This window comes from Phallusia mammillata, chromosome 1 (assembly GCF_965637545.1).
Source record: "Phallusia mammillata chromosome 1, kaPhaMamm4.hap1.1, whole genome shotgun sequence".
Classification (NCBI taxonomy): domain Eukaryota; kingdom Metazoa; phylum Chordata; class Ascidiacea; order Phlebobranchia; family Ascidiidae; genus Phallusia; species Phallusia mammillata.
This window is the reverse complement of record NC_137252.1, coordinates 10,863,250-10,886,419: the sequence shown is the minus strand read 5'-3', so window position 1 is coordinate 10,886,419 and position 23,170 is coordinate 10,863,250. Positions and strand designations below refer to the sequence as shown.

Here is a 23,170-nt window from a genome sequence, read left to right as displayed (position 1 = left end):
TTAAACAATACTTTTAGTTGTGGAAACACAATCTTCATCAGCCGACAATCTAACCTCAAAAGTACGGGGTTCGGACTACAGCCTAACACGAAAAAAAACACTATCCAAACTAAAAAACGTGCAGGAACAAACTTATTTTGTAACGACTGAACCACTCTTGCCACTGACGTTTAACTTTCTCGGCAGCTCTGACTTATGCACCGTGACATAACGTTCTTCTTAATCACACCATTTTTTCAACTCGGGCAGTTTAATGCAAGCGAAAGCCACAAAAAACATCGTACAAGCAGGGTTTATCGAAAGCGTTTAAACAAGTCATGATGGGTCGATCTTCGTGACTTGTTCTTCGAGTATTCCATGTAAACTGCATCGTCGGCTCCGGACATAGAACTCATTGTTCCTTTACGACGGTAGGCCTAAAAAACAAGCATGTACTTAGAAGCAACCAAAAATCACATTAAATTTTCGTCAAAAGTGCATGAAGACTGGTCCTAACGTCATGTTATTGTATTTGCTAACCCTATTAGACTTTGTTAAAACTAAAGACAATCTTTAACATAGACATACTAAATTTGAATCAACAAAAAGGCGGACACATTGTAGAAAATTAAGAGGATCAAAAGGTACTTTTGGGCCCAAAGAAAATAAAAAGATATTAAAGGAATATTTTTTGGCCTAAAGAAAATACATGAGATATTAGACGAATTCTTCGCAGTCAGTTAATATAGAATAGTTTGTAGGGATTAGCCAAAACTGCGAATACTCTATTTCAGGGGTGGCCAACCCGCGGCTCGCGAGCCGCATGCGGCTCTTCGTCTGGTTTTATGCGGCTCTTACGTCGTTGTCGAAGTTTGGGGGCACTGTGTATATTTTGGTTAGTATGTCGCGATCTGGTACACAAATCGTGAAATGTAATGTAAAGCTTTAACAATTTTGCTTTTGAACAAACTTATTATCGGTATGGCCACAAATGGCAACCTTGCCTGAAAACTGCAACCTTATATGGCAAAAATGGCTTGATTATGATGGCATATATTCAATTGTTGAACAATGAATGATTGCTTATTGTTGCGTACAATGCGAATGAGACACAAAGCAACAGCAATATTTACAACAAATGTGCAAATGTGTTCCAAAATAAATAATGCTTCAATTCGTTGTGTTTCGGGTTATGACGAACGTTATATTTTATGGGCAGTTTTTCTTGGGTTTGATTTGAGCGATTGTTGGTGGTGAATGCATTAGTGACGTCGCAATGAATTTAGTTTCGCCACTTGGCATTTTCGTAAAATTCGACGCCCAAGAGAAATAAGGTCTTAGTAATTCATCAGACATGAATCTCACCGCACGTTATTGATAGAATGAGAAAAAAGAGCATTTTTTAATTCATATGTTTTGTTTGTGGGATTCGTTGAAATGGGAGTTTTGTGTAAGAGGCAGTGCAAACCATTTATTATTGAAAACTGGCACGTGGTCTGTACAAGTCAAATTGTGTCGTTAATACGTTGGTGTGCGACATTTAGAATGAATCTGGCTAAGCACAGGAGGTCTCTGTGTGTGAGGAAGGGGCGAGGCAACGAATATATGTGCCAGTGTGTATGATGTGGCTCTTTGTGGAAACACAGTAAAGAATTTGGCTCTTAGGCTTTGACCGGTTGGCCACCCCTGCTCTATTTGGTCCAACACCGAGCATCTTATATCATAGCTGGCCGAGCACGGTCGGTCCATTGTGACGTCACAAACATTCCCAAGCTCAGGCTAGTTTTCTAGCTTTTCAGGGTCCCTTAACGTCACCAGCGGTGTATTAAGCTGTACAGGCCCCAGAAGCACGCGTTTTTTTAACCATCTAACGCAATCAACAATCATTTATTGGATATCTTTTCGAACACTAGTTCCGTATGGACGTGCAAATTTAATGCTCGAATTAGTTTGTGCAACTGTTGGGCTGAGCATCGAGCATCAAAAACAGCGATGCGCGGTACCGAGTACTCGGGTTCTGGCTCGGCTCGGCCCGGCCCGGCCCATCCCTAAGAGTTTGTATGAAGATTATCAAACTGTTAAATTATCACAACTCACACTAAACATATGTTTGTGGTGTCACAAGCTGCTATGAAAAATGCACACAAAAAAGAAAAATGGGTAGGTACATTTTTGGCTGTTTTCAAAGGAATAATTGTCACATCTATATGTAGCAAATCCGAAAATCCGAAAAGAAGGACATTTGGGAACTTTTTATTATAATCGGGGGACAATCTAGTTTTTTTTTTTAAATATCTTGAGAATTGAGCTGTTGACTTGAATCGATAGTTTAAAAACAAGGTGTTGAATTTTGCAAACCTGAGATCCTGACGAGTAATTCGGATCCCCCGGAACAACTTCCTCTTCAGCATCGATGTCACTTGCAGCCAAGACCTTCTGGAGGAGCTGATGTTGTTCCTCCTTCGTCCCGTATGCCAAATCTTCATCCTCAAGCCCAGCCAGTTTGGTCACAGCCTATTCAAGGATTTTTGTTAAAAGCGAATTTTTTTCCTCTGTGGTTGATGGCCGAGCAGAATAGGTGAGGTATATGACATTTAAACCTGTTACTTCGAACAAACTGGATTGCTGTCATATGGCTACCCTATCCAATATCGAGTAGTCTTGTCCAGCTGCCTTGATGAGGCCTTATTGGGCAAAACAGTGTGCACTGCACTCGGCTTACTTATCGTTTATTGACTTCGTGCTTTTACATCAAACAGTTTTGCTTGAGCAAAAAATAACGTAAAACAAACTCAGAAAGTTTGCAAGAATGGATTCCAATCAGACCGATGTTCCAAAGTGTATCAAAAATCTCATTAGATTAGTACGTGTTTTGCGAGCGACATCTAGCGTTTGGATTATAACATAGCAATAAGCCACATCGCGTCGCAATTTTACTTTATCATTATTGCTGCATTATTGTTTTCAGCGATAACACCCCTTTGGTTAAATAGAGAAGTCCGATCACGCCTAAAACCCTTTTACATGCCACCTCTAATTCGCGCTGGTATTTTCAGTCACCTTGATCTACTTAACAATGATGGTGATTACTATACATACGACGAACATGCCCTCAAATTTAACTTTAAGCCAACAAATCAAGATTTCACCAATTTTATCAAATTAGTCGCCGCAATCCCAGAGAATTGGGATACAAACGACCGACAAACCAACAGAGAGTACCCACTGAAACTGAACCAACTTGGTTGCATACCATAGCCCTGCGCGGCACAGTCAAGGAAACTTACACCTTCGTAAAAGATCACACATCAGAACCGCCAACACAAGAACAGAAAAAATGGGAAACCGACATTGGGATTAGTACAGAAAAGCCCAACTGGAGGGAGGTGTACAGTAACACGTATAACTGTACCTTAGAAACAAAATTAAGGGCGTTTCAAATCAAATTAAACTTAAGAGCGGTAATAACAAATAATAAACTATACAATTCTGGCATAGTAACTTCAGAAAAGTGCGTTTTCTGCCAAAGTTTCCCTAAAACCATTTTTCATTTGTTTTACATTTGTAAAGTTGTCGCCCTATATTGGGAAAATGTTACTTCTTGGATCTCTCGCAAACTATTACTGAATATTAAACCGAATGTAGCGTTATGTTTATTTGGAACCCATTCGTACAGTTCTGTTACACCATTGTTAGATTGTATATTTCTATGTGCCCGGTTGTAATATACCAATGTAAATATGCACAAAACAAACCTACTGTGAACAGATTTATTAACGCATTAAAAATAACGAAACAGTCCGAACTAATTATTGCTACTAAAAGAAAAAAACGTGCAGAGTGCTTAGTCAAGTGGTCTGGCCTCTCAATGCCGCTAAATACTTAGCGTTTGTCTGTTTGTTCTTGTTCTGTTGTACTTTCATGTATCTGCCTTTCTTCGTGTCTTAGTTATCACAATAATAAAAAAAAATGTTTTCAGCGATAACACATTTGCATACACGCGGTCTTATCTCATCTGTACACTAAGGTTCTTAGTAATAATATTGTTCAGATGTTGATTGTGCTGTGGCGAATAGAAATTGCACAATAGGTTAGTTTCAAAATGTTTGCCTAGGACCCTAGGTCGATAGGAGTTCGTCTTAATGTGCCGTAAATGGAAAAACAAATGCGTCACTTACAAAAAGCAACCTGGTGGTACTGTGCACAACCTGTTGAGGGTGACAAAAAATTGTACTGTGGTCGATTAACCCCACAAACAAATGCTTCACGGGTTTTAGGAGTTTGTAACATATTTCGGATTGCATGTGTTCTTGTAGTTCCGACTTCGAATTTTAAAGGTATTTTCACAGATAACGCAGTAATGCTATATTATTCAGTAAGCAACAATATTCAAACTTGTGTGGGTGTAAAAGTGAAAAAAAAAAAATCGTAGAGATATCTTCTCCTTAAAAAGTACCTTAAATGAGTAGCCCTGATTGACCAGGAACCGTTGGCGTTTGGTCGAAAAGGCGACTTCAACCGTGTCCTGAGAAACGAGAGAGTAGAAAAATGCGTTGTACTCCTCTGCCAGGGATCCTTTCTTAGCTCGCAAGATTCGGCCAAGTCTCTGGGCCTCCTGACGTCTTGATCCTCCATGCGAGGAGACTTGGATGAGGACGCTTGCTTCCGGAAGATCAATAGAGTTATCTCCAACCTAAAAAAGCAATGTTTGAAATTTTTAAGAAAACGTAATGTACAATTGGCGCTTCTATATCCCGCAAGAATCGGTGGAAAGTGGACAATGCAGTACTTCATGTTCCGCTGGTATTTCATACGATATTAACATTTTTTCATTAAAACATTAAGCAAATTTGTTCTCATAGTTTACCTAGTTGCAGTACAAACTTTCTTCACCATTTTTGTCATAAAAAAAAACACTTTTAAACACAGCCTTGTTCACAAACATACTGTTGACCACATTTGACGAGAAAAACAGGCCTTCGAAAGGTGAACGGGTCTCAGGCCAATAAATGACTCATTAGGCCTAGGATAACGACAGAGCGGTCCAACAAAAACAGAGTCTTCGTTTAGCAATAGCTATGTTGTTTGCCCATTCGGTTAATGATTAATTGTGGAGCCGTGAAGGATAAAGCGTAAGGCAAAATGGCATGTTTGCTTTCTCTGTGTCAAATTATACAATACGGACTGGCTGTACAAAACAGGCTGTTACATTTGGCCGAGGGGGTCAGAAGTGCAGTTTTCTCCTTGCTGAGGAATGAGGTGGTTCTGATATCATTTGTTACAGTCGTATTCTTTTGTTAAGAAGCATGTAACATACGGTCAGAGTTGAAATGGGTGTAAGAATGGAAAAGCGTATTCAGGGGTAACAGGATATTGTTTTGATTTTGTGGTGTGTTTTATCTCGTTAAACATAAAATTACGACCGAAACGTTAAAAAGCAGTTAACTTTTACATGGCGCATTTACCAAAATTTAACCTAAAAGTGATATGATCTAAAAAGGGGTAAACTTAATGAGGTGTGGTTTAAAACTACTTTTGACTTTGTTATTCTTTGTGAGAAAGGACATTCCATAAACGCTTTAATACCTACACATGAAAGGCATTATTGTAACACATTTGTTAAAAATCAGATGCCCTAAGAGTTTTAAACCGTAGTTTAAGCATATGTCGGATTTTGTGACCAAACGCTCGTTGACTTTTGCTCTGCTCTCGACATGTTTAATCGTCGTAACTCAAGCTAACAGCGACGAAAACAATTCTCAAGGCGGACGACGAGAAAAGCTAAACTCAGGTGGGTGTGTAACTCAAATCAGGATATTTTCTAAACCAAAGGCACTAGTAGTGTCGTTTTTGTAACGAACCACGACCCTCTGGCAATGATGGTATAATTGACGTAGTAGTTTCATGAAAATATCCTGTTCTAACTATCTAACGTCATAATATTTATACAAGTCACTTTTAATTTTGAAGGTATTTGCGTATATATAGTAAATCGACCTTTGGTCCTTTTTTTGCATTAACAGGAATATTTGTTTTATTTAGTGCCGAGTCTTCACACTGTGACGAAATGCGAACCAGGATTCGCTATAACATGCTGGGCATCTTGTTCATTTGCCCTTAATCGTTGGGGCAACGGGGATTTGGACTCGTACGTTTACTGTCAATGGTCGCCACCGCCGGAATTTCTGCTACACAAACACAAAGCACACCTAAAAGATCGGGCCTATTTACATAACTATTGGTATGTAAGTCATGTTGTACTTTGTCAAAATCGTATGTTAAATAATCATGCAATTCGTCATTTGATTTGTTCAAATGAAATTCCAATAAATATTTACTCGATTGTAAGCTGCGGCATATATTGTTTTTTACCTGCCGTTTGCGCGGCTTACAAGTTACAATCGAAGGTGGCTTACAGTTTAATTTTATACCGATATGATTTCTACACTCCAACTTTGTAACTTATTTTGGGTTCAAAACTCGCTTACATGTACAGATTATACGTCGATATACGTTCTGCTGGGTACAATTATCCAACGGAACCAACAAATATGGGCAAATAGTTACACTATGTAACAACAGAAAGATGTATTATGAAACAATAGCTTACATTATTTTTTTAACACCATGCGGCTTGCAATCGAGCAAATGCGGTATTTGTTAACCGGCTAATCGCATATTCCGTTTTATTGCACACTGAACGCCATTTCAAAAAGTACTGAACAGGCGTTTCGTCCACCAGGTTGCATATTTAACAAATTTGTCGTTCAACTGGTGTAATGCTAAACAAAATACTAATTGTTGCTCTGAAGAAGCCCTACCGTTCTGGTGGGCAAAACTTCAGCGAAATACAAGTTATTAAAAACAACAATTAGTATTTTGTTTAGCGTTACACCAGTTGAACGACAAATTTGTTAAATTTCAAAAAGTGTCACACATAAATGAGATTCGCACAGCTAACCATTGTTGAACATTTTTAGTTCGTCTGATGTGACTTGCAATGCAGAAGGACTTTGCTATGTTCACATTCAAACCAACTCCACAGATTGTCAGTTTATTGCTGAGGCATCCCAAGTGCGATTTACCATCAGTATAACATCCCATGATGATTTTGACATTTGCAGGGCACATTCAACTTTTAGCCCATATGACATAGGTCAGTTTACAGTCCAGTCAGTATTTTATAATCGAACTATTCTATTTGATTAAATCGATTTCAGAAAAAAAATTAAATTATATTTTTTATTGTAAGGTAAAAAAATAAAAGGTATATATTGGGCAATTTTAGATGAAAATTGCTGTTAAACTCTAAAATTGTTAGATTTGTCAAGTTCTACTCATAGAGCACAAATGGTTCATTACGTTATTAAAATAAAATCTTTAGAAGTCTAATATGATTGTATCAACCTATTGCAGTAAGGATGGACCCGCCGCGGATAGAAGACATATCCGTAGATGAAAATTTATTACTCAGCATACAGATGAACAAACCAGAATGCATTGAAAATTCATGGTGTACAATTCAATACAGACTACTTTATTCATCATCTAATGCGGTAAATATTTTGACTCAATTCAAATAGCTGTATCACATAATGGCATGAATAAACCTAACTTAATTTGTTTTTTCAGACTGCCAAATACCATACGTTCAATTTTATGGGTCTTCAAGATTTAAAGACTTATTTTTAAAGACTTAAATATTTTACTTCTTTGCAGATGACAACATATGATGATGGTTTACAGAACTCATACTCAACATTTCATTTGCAATTGCAAGAAGCTCAGAGCTATAATTTCACAATTTATGCGGCAATTGAAGAAGTATCAGAAGTGTTAAGACTGTGGAGTAAGCCGGTCCATGCAAGTTACCTCACAGGTAAAAGAGAACTCATACAAAATATAATGATTTTTATTTTCAATTTGGTTTAAAATTCAGCCAAATTTTGTGAGGAGTCCTATGTTTTTTAGATATGAAAATACTTTAAGTTACTGTAGTGTCCCAACATGCTAATAATCTGAATATAAATGCCGGTATTAAGCACACACACAGTAAAACCAGTGAAAAAAAGTTTGCTATCCACAATGAGACAGAAATCAAAGGACACATTAGAGATGAACTCAACTATTTGAGTTAGATAGGGCAATGACCCAAACAAGACATTGCTATGCATGTTAAGTGAAGAAATATTCCACAACTCTATTTGCCGACTTTGTTGACATTAGGGCCTCATTCCATAAGCTTGTCAAGAAAGGAATGCCTGACACTGAGTGACCTTAAAGGGCTTTTAGCTTTGTAACTAGTGTACAAATGGGTAGGACAGCCAGACATGACACACCCACACTTGACAAAAATGATTTGGGGTTGGGTTCTCTGTATGCTTTGTTTAAAGTAGAAGTGTTGTTTGACATTGAACCATTCAAGTCACTCAAATCAAGCATAAGGGGTATCGGCTTGCAGAACATAACAGCTACATAAATACATAGTTTGAAAAATGATGCTGTTTTTAAAAAACTGACATTTTAACAGAACGCCTATTTTGGGGCCTCAAGAAAATGAAGTGGGTTGTCCCCAAATGTAAATTTTCTTTACTCCTAAGGTGCAGTTAGTTAAGTGTCTAAACATAAGTTTCATTTCTGTTTTAAATACAACACTGAGTTTTGTTGCTACATTACAAGATAATATTTTAAAGTTATAGAACAGGTATCATAAAAACAAGAGATACAAAACATCTTTACCATAATCATTATTTTACCATTACAGCACCATCAACAGCCACTGATCTATCATATGTCGATATTGGGATTTGCGAGGACGTAGGTCAGCACATGTTTTCAGCCACAGTGCAGTGGCAGGTGGGTTTAATAGGATGTGTCAACAATGTTATATTGTTACTGCTGACAAAACACCAGACAACATCGAACACCCAAAAGCATCTAATAGTCTAATTACAGTTTGGCTGGTACTGGTAATTGCACAAATGAATATGTTAACAATTAATGACAAACAACACAAAACATTCTCTGATTGTTTTCCAGGCACAATTATCCAGTTATTCTAGTATGAGCATAATTCGCCATCTTAGCAAATAGATGATAAAATACACCTTTGAAACCCCCCAAAAAATATGCCCATTTTAAAAAATTCTTTTTGTTTTAGAAAACTGGAATAGTTAACAGCTTTAACCTTTCCCTTACTGATGACGCCGACAACAAGTTTGTTTACAACATTCCAAAACTTCAACAAGATGAAAAGTTTTTCAAATTTAAACTTTCAAACCTCAACAAAAACTCAACATACAAACTGGGTTTGATTGCCATAAATGATAAAGGTAGCTCAAAGGCTTTGCAAAAAAGTTTCAACAACACAGCATGCAACAGAAAAGGTATGTTTATTGTTACTTCTGAAAGATTCAAAAACTATGCTTATTATTACTTCTGAAAGATTGACCACAGCAGTAAAAAAACTCTTTTATGATTTAACTTCTTTTTTCCAAAGCTTATTCCAAACTGACTTGTGGCATTGCTCCAACCAGGAAAAATTGAAAGTTTTACTAATTCATTTAATATCTTTACATAAATTACATTAAACACAAATAACAATTTCATAGAAAGCTTTACAACATTTTTCCCATTATCACTTGGGGACAAAACTAACTCTGAAGACACTTTTGGCAATAAATGTACATCTGGTTGCTAATTATTAACCAATCAGCACTTTACATATTTGCAGGCATAGACATCTCTAAATGTCATACAATGGCAAATGGGGAATCTTGGACACAAGTTAAATGGATGAAACCCACAGGAAATGATGTATATACAAGCTTTAGAATCAGTAGCACCTGGGGCAATAGCTCAAAAGTCACCAACAAAATAGCTTTCGATCTCAGTGACTACAACATAACAGACTTACAGGTAAATGAAAAGCTATGTTTTAGTGACTTTGTTAGTGATGTTTTTTTATCTGTTGCAGCCTTGTATTTTGTATACACACACCATTCAGTCACTCTATGGAGATATGGTGATCAGTTCATGTAGATTGCAATCACATACATTAGGTCCAGGTATGTCAAACTGAAATAGTAATCACTGAATATTGCACATACAATTCGTAAACTAGTTATTAAGTAAAAAAAATGGTACCACAGACCACAGGTAATAATCTGATAAACTTCAATTCTTTGAAACCCTAGTTTGGTGCAATGAAAAGGCACAGTTTTTATCTTACATCAAAAAATTATTTTAGAATAAAAAAAACTAGTGAAAAGACATATGAAATGGTACCACAAAGAAAATTGGCTCATAGACCACTGGTTACAATTGGACAAACTTATATCCTTAAATTCTTTGAAACCATAGGTTGGTGCAATGGAAAGGCAAACACGAATATCAGTCAAAATATATTTTGTGTCCCCATAACAATTTTTCTCAACACTGCAGAACCACAGATTTCAGCACAATTGCAGGCTAAAGATGTGACATCGTCCAGCGCTACATTTCATACAAAGATCAATCAAAATCTACTGTGTGGGGCTATTACCAAGTTTGTGGTCAAATACTGGACCAAAAGTGGTATGGAAAATTACTGGCACATTGTTAAAATATTTTAAGTACTTGAACAACTTTACAGAAAACTACAGCATTGAAATTCCTGCACCAACCAGTCAAGTCTCAGTACAAAATTTGGAAGCAGACACCCAATACTCAATGGTTACAGCAGCATGCAATGATGTTGGTATTGGCCCTTTCTCAAAAGTGTTATCATTCAAAACTAAACCCTCAAGTAAGTATGTAGTCGGCTGGTGGCAAATAAAATGCTCAGCTTGACAAACTGTGGACTTTTTCTTGTCTGAGCTATATGGAATAGGATTTGCTTGTTCCTTTTATAAAAGAACAATTTTATGGTTTTCAGCACTAATGGCAGTTCCCCAACTCTCAACCATCAAGAAAACATCGGATGGACAATACTTTGTAGAATGGAAACAACCAGTTTCAACACTCACAGATCCTTCATATACCATCAAAATCAAAACTACTGGGTACAAACATTTTGAATATTTAACTCTGATTTTTACCAACACACAGGCTAGATTGTATAGCATTACTATCATCCAGGCTGCTTACTATCAATGTTTTCAGTTTGTAGGGTAAACAAAAATTAAAACCATTATTTCATAATTGGCATTGTTTTAGGTCAAATATGCTTGCATGAGTCAAATTATGTACAAATGGTAGCGATCCATAGTCCATACACACTAACCCAATAACTTTCATGGGCTAACCAAATAATGTTCAGAAAATTTACTGCTAGAAGTTTATAAATGTGCACATAAATTTGACATTGCAGGCAAATGGTGGCAAGTGATGTTTCATGTCCTGACCAGCACAAACATGAATGTTACTTCTTTTCAACTCATCAAAATGCCACACTACCCCTTCCAAGCGATTCCACTATCCAACTACGCACATGCACTGGTAAAACCAATATCTTGTTACCTAGAAACTAAAACCTATACCTAAAACATGAAACAATTTCGTTTAATGAACCACCTCCTTAATATGCAGATAATGGCACTTGGTGCTCCAGTTGGACACAGGCAGTCAATGTTGAAACCGCGGGTAAGCTATTTTTATTTTGAATATGTGACATGTATGACTTTAATGAACAAAACTTTTTTCCCAGGTTATGTACCGATTGCTTTGATTGTGTGTCTTTCAACAGTGGTGTTTTTTATCTTACTGGTCTTTATCTACTTTGTTTGTCTTAGGTAAGAACATAGGCCATTGTAGGTTGTGTTTCTAAAAGCATAAATGTATGAACTGGAATTGTTTGAAACTATTACATGTCTTTTGATAACCAAATAAATCACATACAGCACCAAAACATTTGTAACTTAACATTGCTAATTACTACTATTGTTTTATTTAGTTTTTTGGTTAAAAAAACACTTTCTTGCAGAAAATGCAAAGACCCCATTAAAGGCCTAAAGCATCCTGACAACCTATTGCCAGATGACATGCAAAGATCCGGTTTAGAAGACAGAAGTCATAATGAAGAACTTTATGAGCCCAACGAAGAGTATGAACTTATCACTATGAGACCAACAGAAAACAGCAATACACAACTCAATGGTCTACAGCTTGGGGTTGAATACAAAACAGAGCGAAATATGGATGAAAGTACCAGTGACCTTGGAAATGAGGCAACATGTAGTATTGCAACACAAAGTTCATCTCATGAGTCAAACGAAGGTTTGGAACACTTTGATGAATATGTGGACTATCCTATAAACTGGTCCCACCCACACAGTGAGAAAAATAGCACTGGTGGAAACTCAGAGGAAAATGAATTTGAGTTTGACGTTCAACCACAGTTGAAAAACGACATTCATGAAAAACTTATTGATACAATGTGTAAATGTCCAAATGTTGGAGACAGTGGCATTGGGTCAGTTTGTGACCATAAAAATGAAAATTCTAATGTAGAACCAAATGCAAAGCACATTGTTTACCAAAGCAACTTATTTCAACAGTTCGATTTTTTGTCGCAAAAAGAATCACTTTTATGACATTTAAATGCTGTATAAACAAACCTTTGACTTAAAAGTGCACTTTCAGCAAATATTTGTGTATAGACACTAAGAACCACCAAAAACTGTTCTTGGGTCACAGAACATTGGCTGTTATGGTCCAACAAAATATCACACAGACTATTTTACCTCAACCAATGTTATGACTTTTGCTTACAAAATGCATTGTGTGGTAGATTTGTCGAGTTTAATATTTTAGTGTCTTAAAATATGAAAATGCAAGTCCTTTAAAACTGTTTGCATTTGTTGAACTAGACAATAAAATTTACACTTTTGTGTATTTTTGTATGCCAATGTGTAAACCTTGGCCTCATGTAATTTAGATTCAGATTTTCTGTTGTCTAACTTGTACTATAATTTTGACGAATCTTGCCAATGTAATGTACTGTCAAACTGAACGAGAAAGGAAAGAGCATGTCAAACACTTTTGTGACTTTGAACTGCTCATGTCCTTTTGAACCAATATTTACTAAGTGTAGAAATAACTACAAGAGCAACCCTGCTATAAAACTCAACGTTAAAGTGTGTTTGATAAATGTTGTAAAATAACCCTGCACACTATTAAAACAAAGATGCCCTGTTTAGTAGGCAGATATTAATAATTAAACTTTTATGCATTAGTATGCTATTAACATGTGTACTTGGATTTCCTTTGCAAGCTATTTTTGACTTATTTACTAACCTTTGAAATAAATATTGTGTTGACTTTCGGGTTGTGGATGAAGTTCTGCAAAATGTGAAGTCTTTCATTCTGACTTGTTGGTCCATATATGTAAGGCTTGCCCATTTTGATTGCATATTCTCTGAGTGCAAACACATTGTCGGAGAAAACAACAATCTGAATAACAAATAAAAAGTACTGAATGCACATTGGGTTAAATAAAACTCTTTTGTCAGACATTTGGCTACAAAAGACATAGCTATTTTAAAATATATTTTAACATATTACAAGCCTAGTAAGCTAACACACCAGACTTTTATATTACCGCTGTGCACAAACAATTTAATATATAGCCAAGTAAAAAAAAAGTAAAAGTATATTATGAGAAAAAACATATTCCTTTATATTAGAATAACAAACATGAAGACACTTGACGACTGTAGGTGAAATAGAGACCTGTAAAATGGTAAAATGGACCAAAACGAAAGATAGTGCACCAAGCATTGGGCACGACTTTCCTATCTTTTGTTTCCAAATGTGACTAATAAGTCATTATTGAAGGTGTTAAACATAAACAAATTATTACACTTCAAAAAAAGTTGAATGCAATCCATACAAATTAGGGTAATATGAAATGCTGTTCAACACAGGGGTTTGCGCCCCGCCAACATTGGTTGTCATAATAGACCTGTTGTAAGAATTACTCAAATTGAGTAAATTAGATTAAAATACCTTATCATTTCTTCTTTCATGGAAGCGAACCAAATATTGACAAGCTCGAAATTTGTTTGGATTCATCACATACAGCAACAAGCGCTTGCGGGATTTGATGGCAAGATATTCACGGTAAAACTCAGGTGTCATCGGACACCAAACTTCAGCACATTGAACTCTTGCAATGTAACCGCTGTTTTGCAACTCCTGAAGCATATAATACATTATTTCCATGTGTCAATCACAGTACGCCAGGCCCATTGAAGGCGCTATACCGAATCAGCCGGTCACCAAGCATTTACCACCAAATGGCAAGGCGTAGACTAGAAAAATCTAGCCTGCGGTGGGATTCGAACCCACGACAGGAGTCTTTATTTCCATGTGTTCATTACTGTTTTAGATAATTTAAATTGCACACATAAAGCTTAATCAGCTGCTTTTAGAATATTACCTTAGATCTCGGAATTAATATCTTTTAAAACAGCAAATCAACTTTTAATTTGAGTAACTATTGGGATTAGTACGACAATACACTTTCTATCTTGTTCATTTAAAAGTCTGTTGTGTGTTTATTTTATGCTGTCAAATCAACATCTCAGATAAAGTCCTATGTTGGCAATAACATACCATCCAGTTTGCTTCATAAAGTTTAGGGCCAATGAGGAAGTTGAGGTCAGATATTTTGTCATCTTCCCTCACTAGAGTGGCAGTAAGACCAAGTTTGCAGTGAGATTGAACAACAGTTAGCACTCGACGAAACTGTTTGGCTGGGATCGTGTGTACCTGTAAAAGCAGAAAAGTTTGTCAAATTATTTTTAACACACTGGTCCGATGACAAGTTAGATTGAAAAACCACTTTTCTTGAAGTGATTCCTCACAAAAAGTTCCAAAGTCAGTAAATAAAGAAACATGGAATTTCGCCTAACTGGCATTTTTAGTTGTGTTGGATGGTCTGATACTGTTCACTATATTCAGTGTCTTTTTGAAGTCATTACATTCTGATTTAACCCTATATATTTTTAAACTAGAAGGGTGGCTTAGCACATATTGCCCTTGCATATACACTATAACCTATTTTAAAACATAAATATATTTCCTATGCTTATTTTGTATTGGGTCCCATATTAGCCATCGTCTTTTATAACTTTAGTCGTTTCTGCAGGCAAAAACTCATGGGTCCCCACACATGCAAAGTTGAAAATAATGCAATTCAAGAGATAACCATGAGAAAGTCGGGTGTTGTAAGGTAAAACACAGTGATCGGCACTGGGCTTAAATAATAATACTATGTAGAATACAAACTATAAAATTAGATTCACCCCAGATATTGTTTGAAGTATGTCCTATTTAACGTTTTAAAAAACTGACCCATTTTAGGGGGCTAGTAGGGCAACTAATTGGGTTCGACACACAAACAAAAAAAAATATAAAAACCACAATGACTCAATCAATAGTACTGCAAAATTTCAGCCCAATCCGCCAATGTTTAAAATTTCGACCACTAGAGGTGTTTTGAGCAACAACCGTTATTGTTTCTGACGTCATAGGGCTGTCAACAAGCCACTAACTGCCATGGCGCAAAAACGACCACCAAGCAACCCACCAACGAGCAACATACAACTGGTTGCCCTTGTAACACTATTGTTCCAAAGAAATCTTTCGTTTGTGGTGCCCAGTAACATACAAATACGTTTTACACTTTAGGGGCTTGTGGGGTAAATGTTAGGACTACAGGGTTGAACACAACAATCGACACCTATAAATGGCATACTATACAAGAAATCCAAATTTTAGCCAATTCTGACACTGTTTAAAAACTCACCCATTTTAGGGGGCTAGCGGGGTAAATACTGGGGTTATTAACAAAAACAAAGTGGGATGCACATTTACATGAATATATCTACCATCTGTGTAAATTTCAGCCAAATCCATCAAACATTTGATGGAAAAACGAGTCGGACAAACTTTGGGTAAACACACCCATTTTAGGGGGCGAGCGGGGTAAATACTGGGGTTATCAACAAAAACAAAGTGGGATGCACATCTACATAACTATATCTACCATCTGTGTAAATTTCAGCTAAATCCATCAAACATTTGATGGAAAAACGAGTCGGACAAACTTTTGGGGAAAAATACCCATTTTAGGGGGCTAGCGGGGTAAATACTGGGGTTATCAACAAAAACAAAGTGGGATGCACATCTACATAACTATATCTACCATCTGTGTAAATTTCAGCCAAATCCATCAAACATTTGATGGAAAAACGAGTCGGACAAACTTTGGGAAGAAAAAAAAGGAAGAAAAAAAAAAGAAAAAACAAACAAACAATTCGAGTAAAATCAATATGTGTCCCCTTCAGGGAAGGGGACCCATAATTAGGGTGGCTTTAACCAGGACATCAAAAATAAATTCCAAGCACTTAAAAAAATTTATAATGTTTCCCACTATGCACGAAGCGAGTTACAGAGGCATGTTAAGTGCATTTTCCAAGGCAAAGTATGTCTACGCCTTGTGCATGAAACACATAATCTTATAATGCAATGACAATATTCCATCCAAACACACTGCACATATGTGAATTCACCCTGGTACAAACCTCGTCCAAGATGATGAGACCCCATTCCTGACTACGAATCCACTCCATGACTTTTTCAGATTCATATGCGCGTTTCATAGTGTGACCCATCATAGAGTAAGTACTGATAGCAATGCTACATCCGATTGGGCGATCTTTCTTGTCTGATGTAAATCGGCATATCATGCTGTCATCGGCAGTAGACCACATTTTAAACTGGGACCTGTTAAAAGTAGAAAAAACATTTGACAAACATGCCAATTTGAAAGTTTGGTAGGTTGCAACCTAAATACAGATATTTTTGTACTTTCATCCCAAATGATACCTAACATAAAGTATACTAAGATTGTCATATTTTTTATGTATCACCTCCATTGCTCAACAGCCACTCCTGATGTGCACAATACCATACATCGCTTGCGGACTGTACAAGCAGCTGTCACTCCTGTGAGAGTTTTTCCAGCTCCGCATGGCAGAACTATAACACCTGAGCGGGCACGACCATTTCCAAACATTTTTCGCAAACTTTTTTCCTAAACAATATGCAATTTTTTTATACCAATGTTACATCTTGGTTCATGAAGCAACATGTATTTTTTAACATTAGGCAGAGTTACATCTTGCTTCATGAAACAACATGCATTTTTTGCATTGTATACTTGTTATACATGAGTAGTTGACCAAATGTACCTGGTAAGGTCGGAGGACAGTTGTGGGTTTCAAATCAATCTTCAAATCAGGGTTGACAGTGTCATTGCGAAAATCGTACTCAGCAAGCAGGGGATATTCCAGTTCGATACATCGCTTCTGTAATGTTTCAACCATGTCCTGCTCCACTTCAAATGATATCACCTGATTGAAGTCAAGGCGCGTAAATATTAAAAAACGATTTGAGTCTTATTTTGTCAACAAACATGTGTAGTCATTTTTGCAGCAAACAGGACAATATATCAACACAATACCTCACAACAGACCAACTATTAGCAAATTTTCGATAGGTGGCGCAAAAAACACATCAATATTTAACTGGTATATATATCTTAAAAATGCAGAATAGTGGTTTTCCTATATATTGCCTGTTTATATATACTACATCATACTTAACGATGTATCACATATACCATTTACTATATTTATAATGGATATATATTTGGCACCTACATTTCATTGGGTTCCTATCCTTTTCCTGGCACTTTATAACATAATTGTTTCTGCAAGCATAATCTAATGGGTCCCCACACATATGCATATGCGATTTGCAGTAAAAATAGGGCACAATCATTGTTAGATATTTACCAATTGATATTTTTAGATATTTACTATACACATCATTTGATCTACACATATGATTGTTTTGCCAGCAAAAACGAATGGGTCCCCACATGCGGCTGTGGGTAAACCGCTGGGTCATTTGGGGTCAAACTTCAGGAGGATTAAATTCGGAAAAATAACTAACATCTGGGCAAATTTGAATAAATTTAAAGCACTCTTTCTTTACCAAACGCATTTAACAAACCAGCGTTAGACAGAAACGAATACTTTGGGGTTTAAGGGGTGAAAATGGGTAAAATCTTTTTTTTTAGGTACAAAATTCTTTGAAATACCCTATATTGCACCAAACAACAAAGCAACTCCTAAATGAAGTACTTTAGCGAGTATAGGCGTTTTAAAAATTTCACGTCTTGGGGGGCTGTGGGTGAACCTAGGGATCAAACGGGGTCAAAATTCACATGGACCATCTTTGGACCAATATCTACAATGTGTGTAAATTTGCAAAAGTTTGAACCATTCTTTCTTGACCAAAACGTGGGAAAAAATCTGTGTTAGACGGAAAATAGAAAAAAAAATGTGGACAAAAACAATATGTGTCCCCTTCAGGGAAGGGGACCCATAACTATTATCATTGAACATTTAATAAAATAACTTTAAAACTTAGTTTCTAATGTACAATTTGAAAAAAGTGTGCATACCCAACCAAGCCCCTTTTTAGCTGCCAAATTAATAATACAGCTCTTTGCACCATATATCGAAAATTTAACTGTGGGTCTGCCATGAGTGTTGTGTTAGTCGCTCTACTCGCTGAACATGCTCTGGAAGTTGATTAAAGGTTTACCTCCTTTTCTTCATCCTTGTCTTCATCTTCTTTATCCATTTTTTCATAAAAATCAAAAATATCTTTAGGAACTCCACCATCTTCCTCTTTCCCATCTTCTGTTTTTCCATCAGTCTTCGGTTTGTTTACTTGCAAAGCTTGTTTTTCGACAACAGTAGAAACCTAAACAGATAGCAATATTGTGCATTAGATGACAGCAGCGTCTAAGCCAGTGGTTCTTAACCTTTTTGGTGAGGTTTCCCACTAAAGTCAACCACCAGCTTCGAATTTCCCCCTTTGTTATTTTTATAATGATGTTTTGTGCCCAACGTTAACAAAAAAAATTATTCTTTAATGAAATAATTTTGTGAAGCGATTTGGTCTGGAACTGCAAAGGTATACTGCAATCTTGTTTAGTTTAAATACTGCTTCTGTGAGAGATTAAGTTTTTGGAATTTTGAAGAGCCTCCTCTACTTGCAATAGTAATTTATTGCATCATAATGAACAAAGGAAAGGCTTTTATTCGCGCACAATAGCAAAGTCATTAATACTTTTAGTCTTGTTTGTGATGTAACAAACGGCCTTTGGATTAATATGTGTCTTGTAAGCCTTGCTGAAATCTTACATCTTTTTGCGGAAAAATATTAGTAAAGTAACTTTCAATGATTAATTCAAAGCCGGGTTCGACCCTCGGGCCCGAGTTTGGTTACTTGACGTAGATAATTTCCCTCTGAAAACATTAAATTTCCCACCGGTTAAGAACCACTGGTCTAAGCTTTAAATAGATGACAGCGGTTAGATTTTCTCATCACGATTATCTGAAACAATTTAGGTTTGAAAGAATTGTGAATTTCTTTGTGATGAATATAGAGTTTAAAAGAAGTGACAAACTTGACAAGCTCCACTAGTTAAAACTAATGCTTAGCATTTGAAGTTTTTACCTGTAATCTATCTTCTCCTTCTGTCGCTGATAGTTGTTTTTGACACTTGCGAACCACGTCATCCTGCAGCAGTTTATGGATGACTTCAGCATGACTACTCTCCACATAATACCGGTTATGTTTCAAAACTAACTTCACCTAGGAAGCACAAAACAAAGAACAGTTGTCAAGCATATAGTTTTACATGTTAACCAAATCATCTTTTGATGCCCAGGGTACATCAGTACTGTCTTTGTTTCCAATAAAGTTGTTTGCACAGAGTAAATAACAATTAAAAATGTAAAATTGCCAACATTTTTATGAAAAAAAGCAAGTTTCATCCTGACTTACAAAATATCTAAAATAATATTTGACAATTAGGGGGAAATTTTTCGACCTTAACAAACAGTTATATATATATATATAACATACACCAGGGGTCTCCAACACGCGGCCCGCGGGCCACATCTGGCCCGCGAGGCAATTTTCCGTGGCCCGCGGCGCGTTATTAGCAATTGAAAAAAAAAATTATTATTTCGTTAAATAGGACCAACTTTTTTGTTTTACTCATCCGTCGAGTGTTTAAGAAAGGAAAAGTAATGAAACTTTAACTGGACACACCCATATATCACTATACGTTAAAAAAATGAACCTTTGTGGTACATAAATATAATGAAATAATGCGAACTTAGTCTGCTGGTCATCAAGTGTAAATTTAGAAAACAGTTTAGTTCTTGTTTACTGTGTAATTTTATTTTATGGATGAGGAACGTTTATGCCTTTGAAGACCAATCAACATTTTATTAACATTTGAGTAGGCCGCCTAGACTGTTTTAGGTGATTAGGACGATTATTATAAGAAACAAATTGAACTCGCGGTCAAAGAAAAATCCAATGCTAAAGCCAATCAAACGCTTTAGCAAAACTAAATCTTAACCTGCTAAAAGTAATTTTCAGTTTTACCACTACAGCTTTTAGGATTCATTTCACCTAAATATTATTTGCTTGGTAACGCATATCAATGATCTAAGAGCGGTTTGTGACATCCCAGACAAAACTATAAAATATGAATTATGCACAAACAATTGCTTTCATTGTTAATTGTGGTGAAATAAAAAGCCTTGAACAAGCAAAAAAGATTTTAAAGACAAAACCTCATAAAGGTCAACGAAAAAAAGCACCTTCAACCGTTAAAGAGCCCAAGACTTTGGTTTGGAAAGAGCCGGCCTAGAGTGTTAATAGAGTGGTGTTTAGCTTGCATAATTAAGGTCTTTAAAAGCGTTTTGACATATCAGGGCGCATGTGGCCCGCGGCTTCAAGGCAGCTCAAACATTTGCCCAGGACAAACTTTGAGTTGGAGACCCCTGACACACACTAACTCTATTACGACCACTTGGCCAATGGAAACACAATCTACCTTGCCATAACTTTGTGTGCACAGTTTTATGAAATCAATGATGCCTTTTGGTATTGAAGTTTTGCTGAGACGACTTAAATACTCAATAATGTCTTCTGTTTCCAAACCAACACTTACAGCAGCATACAGGGAGTATGGTGTCAGGCGAAACTCGTGAATAAATCTAAATGTTAAGTATAACTCTCTTGAAAGTACAAAAACATTTGGACAGCAATCTCATATACATAATGTTTAGTCATTATTCAAACATCTGAAAAAAGAAAACAGTGTCTTAACTGTATGGATTCAAAAATGTAAACAAATGTAAAAAACAACAGAAAGTAAGTTTTCTTTTGTGGAATATCAGCTAGCAACTGTTAAAAATAAGAAATTTTGAACTATGACCTCAAAAAATATACATAAAAATGTCCTACTTTGGGCGACATATTGGCTCTGAAATTGCAATGAGAAAATCTCGAGCATGTTTATATACAGGAGAAAATGATTCCAGAAAAATATGACCATCAGGTGCAACATAAATTGGACGAGACTCGTGGTCAGCTTTCATATGCATTTGTGATCGATAATCTTTTGCTCCAAATCGATCTCGAAGAACATCTGTTGAAGCTTCATTGTCATTATCAATCTAAAAAACACAATAATTGGTGATGGCTTTTCAATTTTTCCATAAATCTATAGATGCTATAGCACAGTGGTTCCCAAACTTTTTCATATTTATTTAAAAACGGTCCCTTCGCCATTATTTCGAGGGCTCGTGGTCCTTGAGCCTAAATGTGTATTTCACACAAACGAAAGTTGATTGCAGGATTTTAGCTAGTTATGCAAAATTGCGCATAACAATCATCCAAAGACAGCATGTGACATCACAAACAGTACAAAAACAGTACGATTGTGCACGAACAATTGCATTTTTTGATAGTTGTCGATCAATAAAGGCAATTGTTTAGCAATGGAGACAGTCGATTCTCAATTCTACTTTGATTTAACCTTATTTAGTGGCACAAACTGACGCCAAATAAGATTATAGAATTACTTCAACCGCTTCGCGGTCCCCCCCAAATTGCCTCACGGACCCCTTAAGGACCGCGGACCCCAGTTTGGGAACCGCTGCTATAGCATAACTGTATCTTTGTTCTAAAACACTGAGTATTTTTACTTTCTATTGTCTAATTTTACAATAAATGAATTCAGGTAGAATTATATTTCAATACATTATGTACAGTTACACGGAAGAAACATTTTCAGAGAAAGAAAAATAACATCATACATGTCTCGTAGCAGCAGCGGGGACATCACCAGAAAATCCAGGATTATTGTCATCTTCGTCCGAATCGTCATCAGAATATTTGCGCTTCTTACTTTGTTTAAAAGACTTCCCTTTTGTCTTGGGCATAGTTAAACCCACTTGTCTCAACGTAGACAAGCAAAGAAAATTGGTTTTGATAACCGAGGACACGCGCGACAGAATTTATTTCACCACTGCAATGAAACTCGAAATATCCCCTTTCGGTTCTTACCCTAATATGATTTCAGTGTTTTCAAACAAAAAAGGATTTTTTTGCTTTTTATTTTAAGATAAGTGAAAACAAATTTTAAGAATACTCGCACTACTTGAAAGAGCATACGGATCATTTTAAAATTTTCACTCTTTAATAGTTTTTGTTACAACTTACTTTACGTCTTTACAGAACAAAATTTTATAATTTTATGGCACAGAAATTTTAGTTTTGTATTGATGATGTCCTAAAAAGTACAGCCGTTTTAATCATATCGTTTGATTAGTTATGTTCGTAGTTCCAATTACAACTATATATCCACTAATTGTTTATTAATAAATAAGCAGTTTAACGCAGAACATCTGACAGATTCAAACTACCACTTGGTTCGCAACGGAGCCATGTGTTGATGTTGCCAACGTCGGTCACGGAACCGCAGCAAAATGCATAGTTAGCCTCACTAATATGTTGGAAAATAGATGGGACAAACACTTTACTAACATACCCAAGCATTTTATAGCAGTCAAAACAAATAACATATGTAAGTTTCTTACAATTTTCTTCAAATGCAAATATGCCATCAGCATAGACAAAAAACGAGCACGTACGTAATTAACAATCAACTCCGGGATGTTTTAAACTTAACACGTACCGGCCTAAGCGGCATGAAATGGCAGAGACCAAGACAAGGTTTGTGTCAACTATACCAGCTCGCTGC

At 36.3% G+C, this 23,170-nt stretch overlaps 2 protein-coding genes across 2 annotated transcripts; one reads left to right on the top strand and one right to left on the bottom strand.

The window, feature by feature from the left end:
* Positions 1–231: 231 nt before the first annotated feature.
* LOC145224911 (general transcription and DNA repair factor IIH helicase/translocase subunit XPB-like) lies at positions 232–22,459 on the bottom strand. Its single transcript, XM_080091530.1, has 14 exons — positions 22,224–22,459; positions 21,370–21,581; positions 20,957–21,119; positions 19,561–19,698; positions 18,640–18,801; positions 17,217–17,378; positions 16,896–17,059; positions 16,548–16,749; positions 14,575–14,730; positions 13,966–14,154; positions 13,255–13,410; positions 4,436–4,672; positions 2,338–2,493; positions 232–416 (listed from the first exon to the last, which is right to left on the bottom strand). Exons 1-14 carry the CDS (start codon positions 22,347–22,349, stop codon positions 294–296), a joined length of 2,346 nt encoding a protein of 781 aa, XP_079947656.1. The 5' UTR covers positions 22,350–22,459; the 3' UTR covers positions 232–293.
* LOC145224901 (uncharacterized) lies at positions 5,574–13,281 on the top strand. The gene is made up of 16 exons (XM_080091517.1): positions 5,574–5,770; positions 6,022–6,220; positions 6,960–7,135; positions 7,396–7,535; positions 7,699–7,858; positions 8,744–8,835; positions 9,140–9,365; positions 9,713–9,897; positions 9,956–10,046; positions 10,423–10,554; positions 10,613–10,765; positions 10,895–11,021; positions 11,330–11,457; positions 11,548–11,601; positions 11,666–11,750; positions 11,942–13,281. Exons 1-16 carry the CDS (start codon positions 5,644–5,646, stop codon positions 12,549–12,551), a joined length of 2,685 nt encoding a protein of 894 aa, XP_079947643.1. The 5' UTR covers positions 5,574–5,643; the 3' UTR covers positions 12,552–13,281.
* Positions 22,460–23,170: the final 711 nt, after the last annotated feature.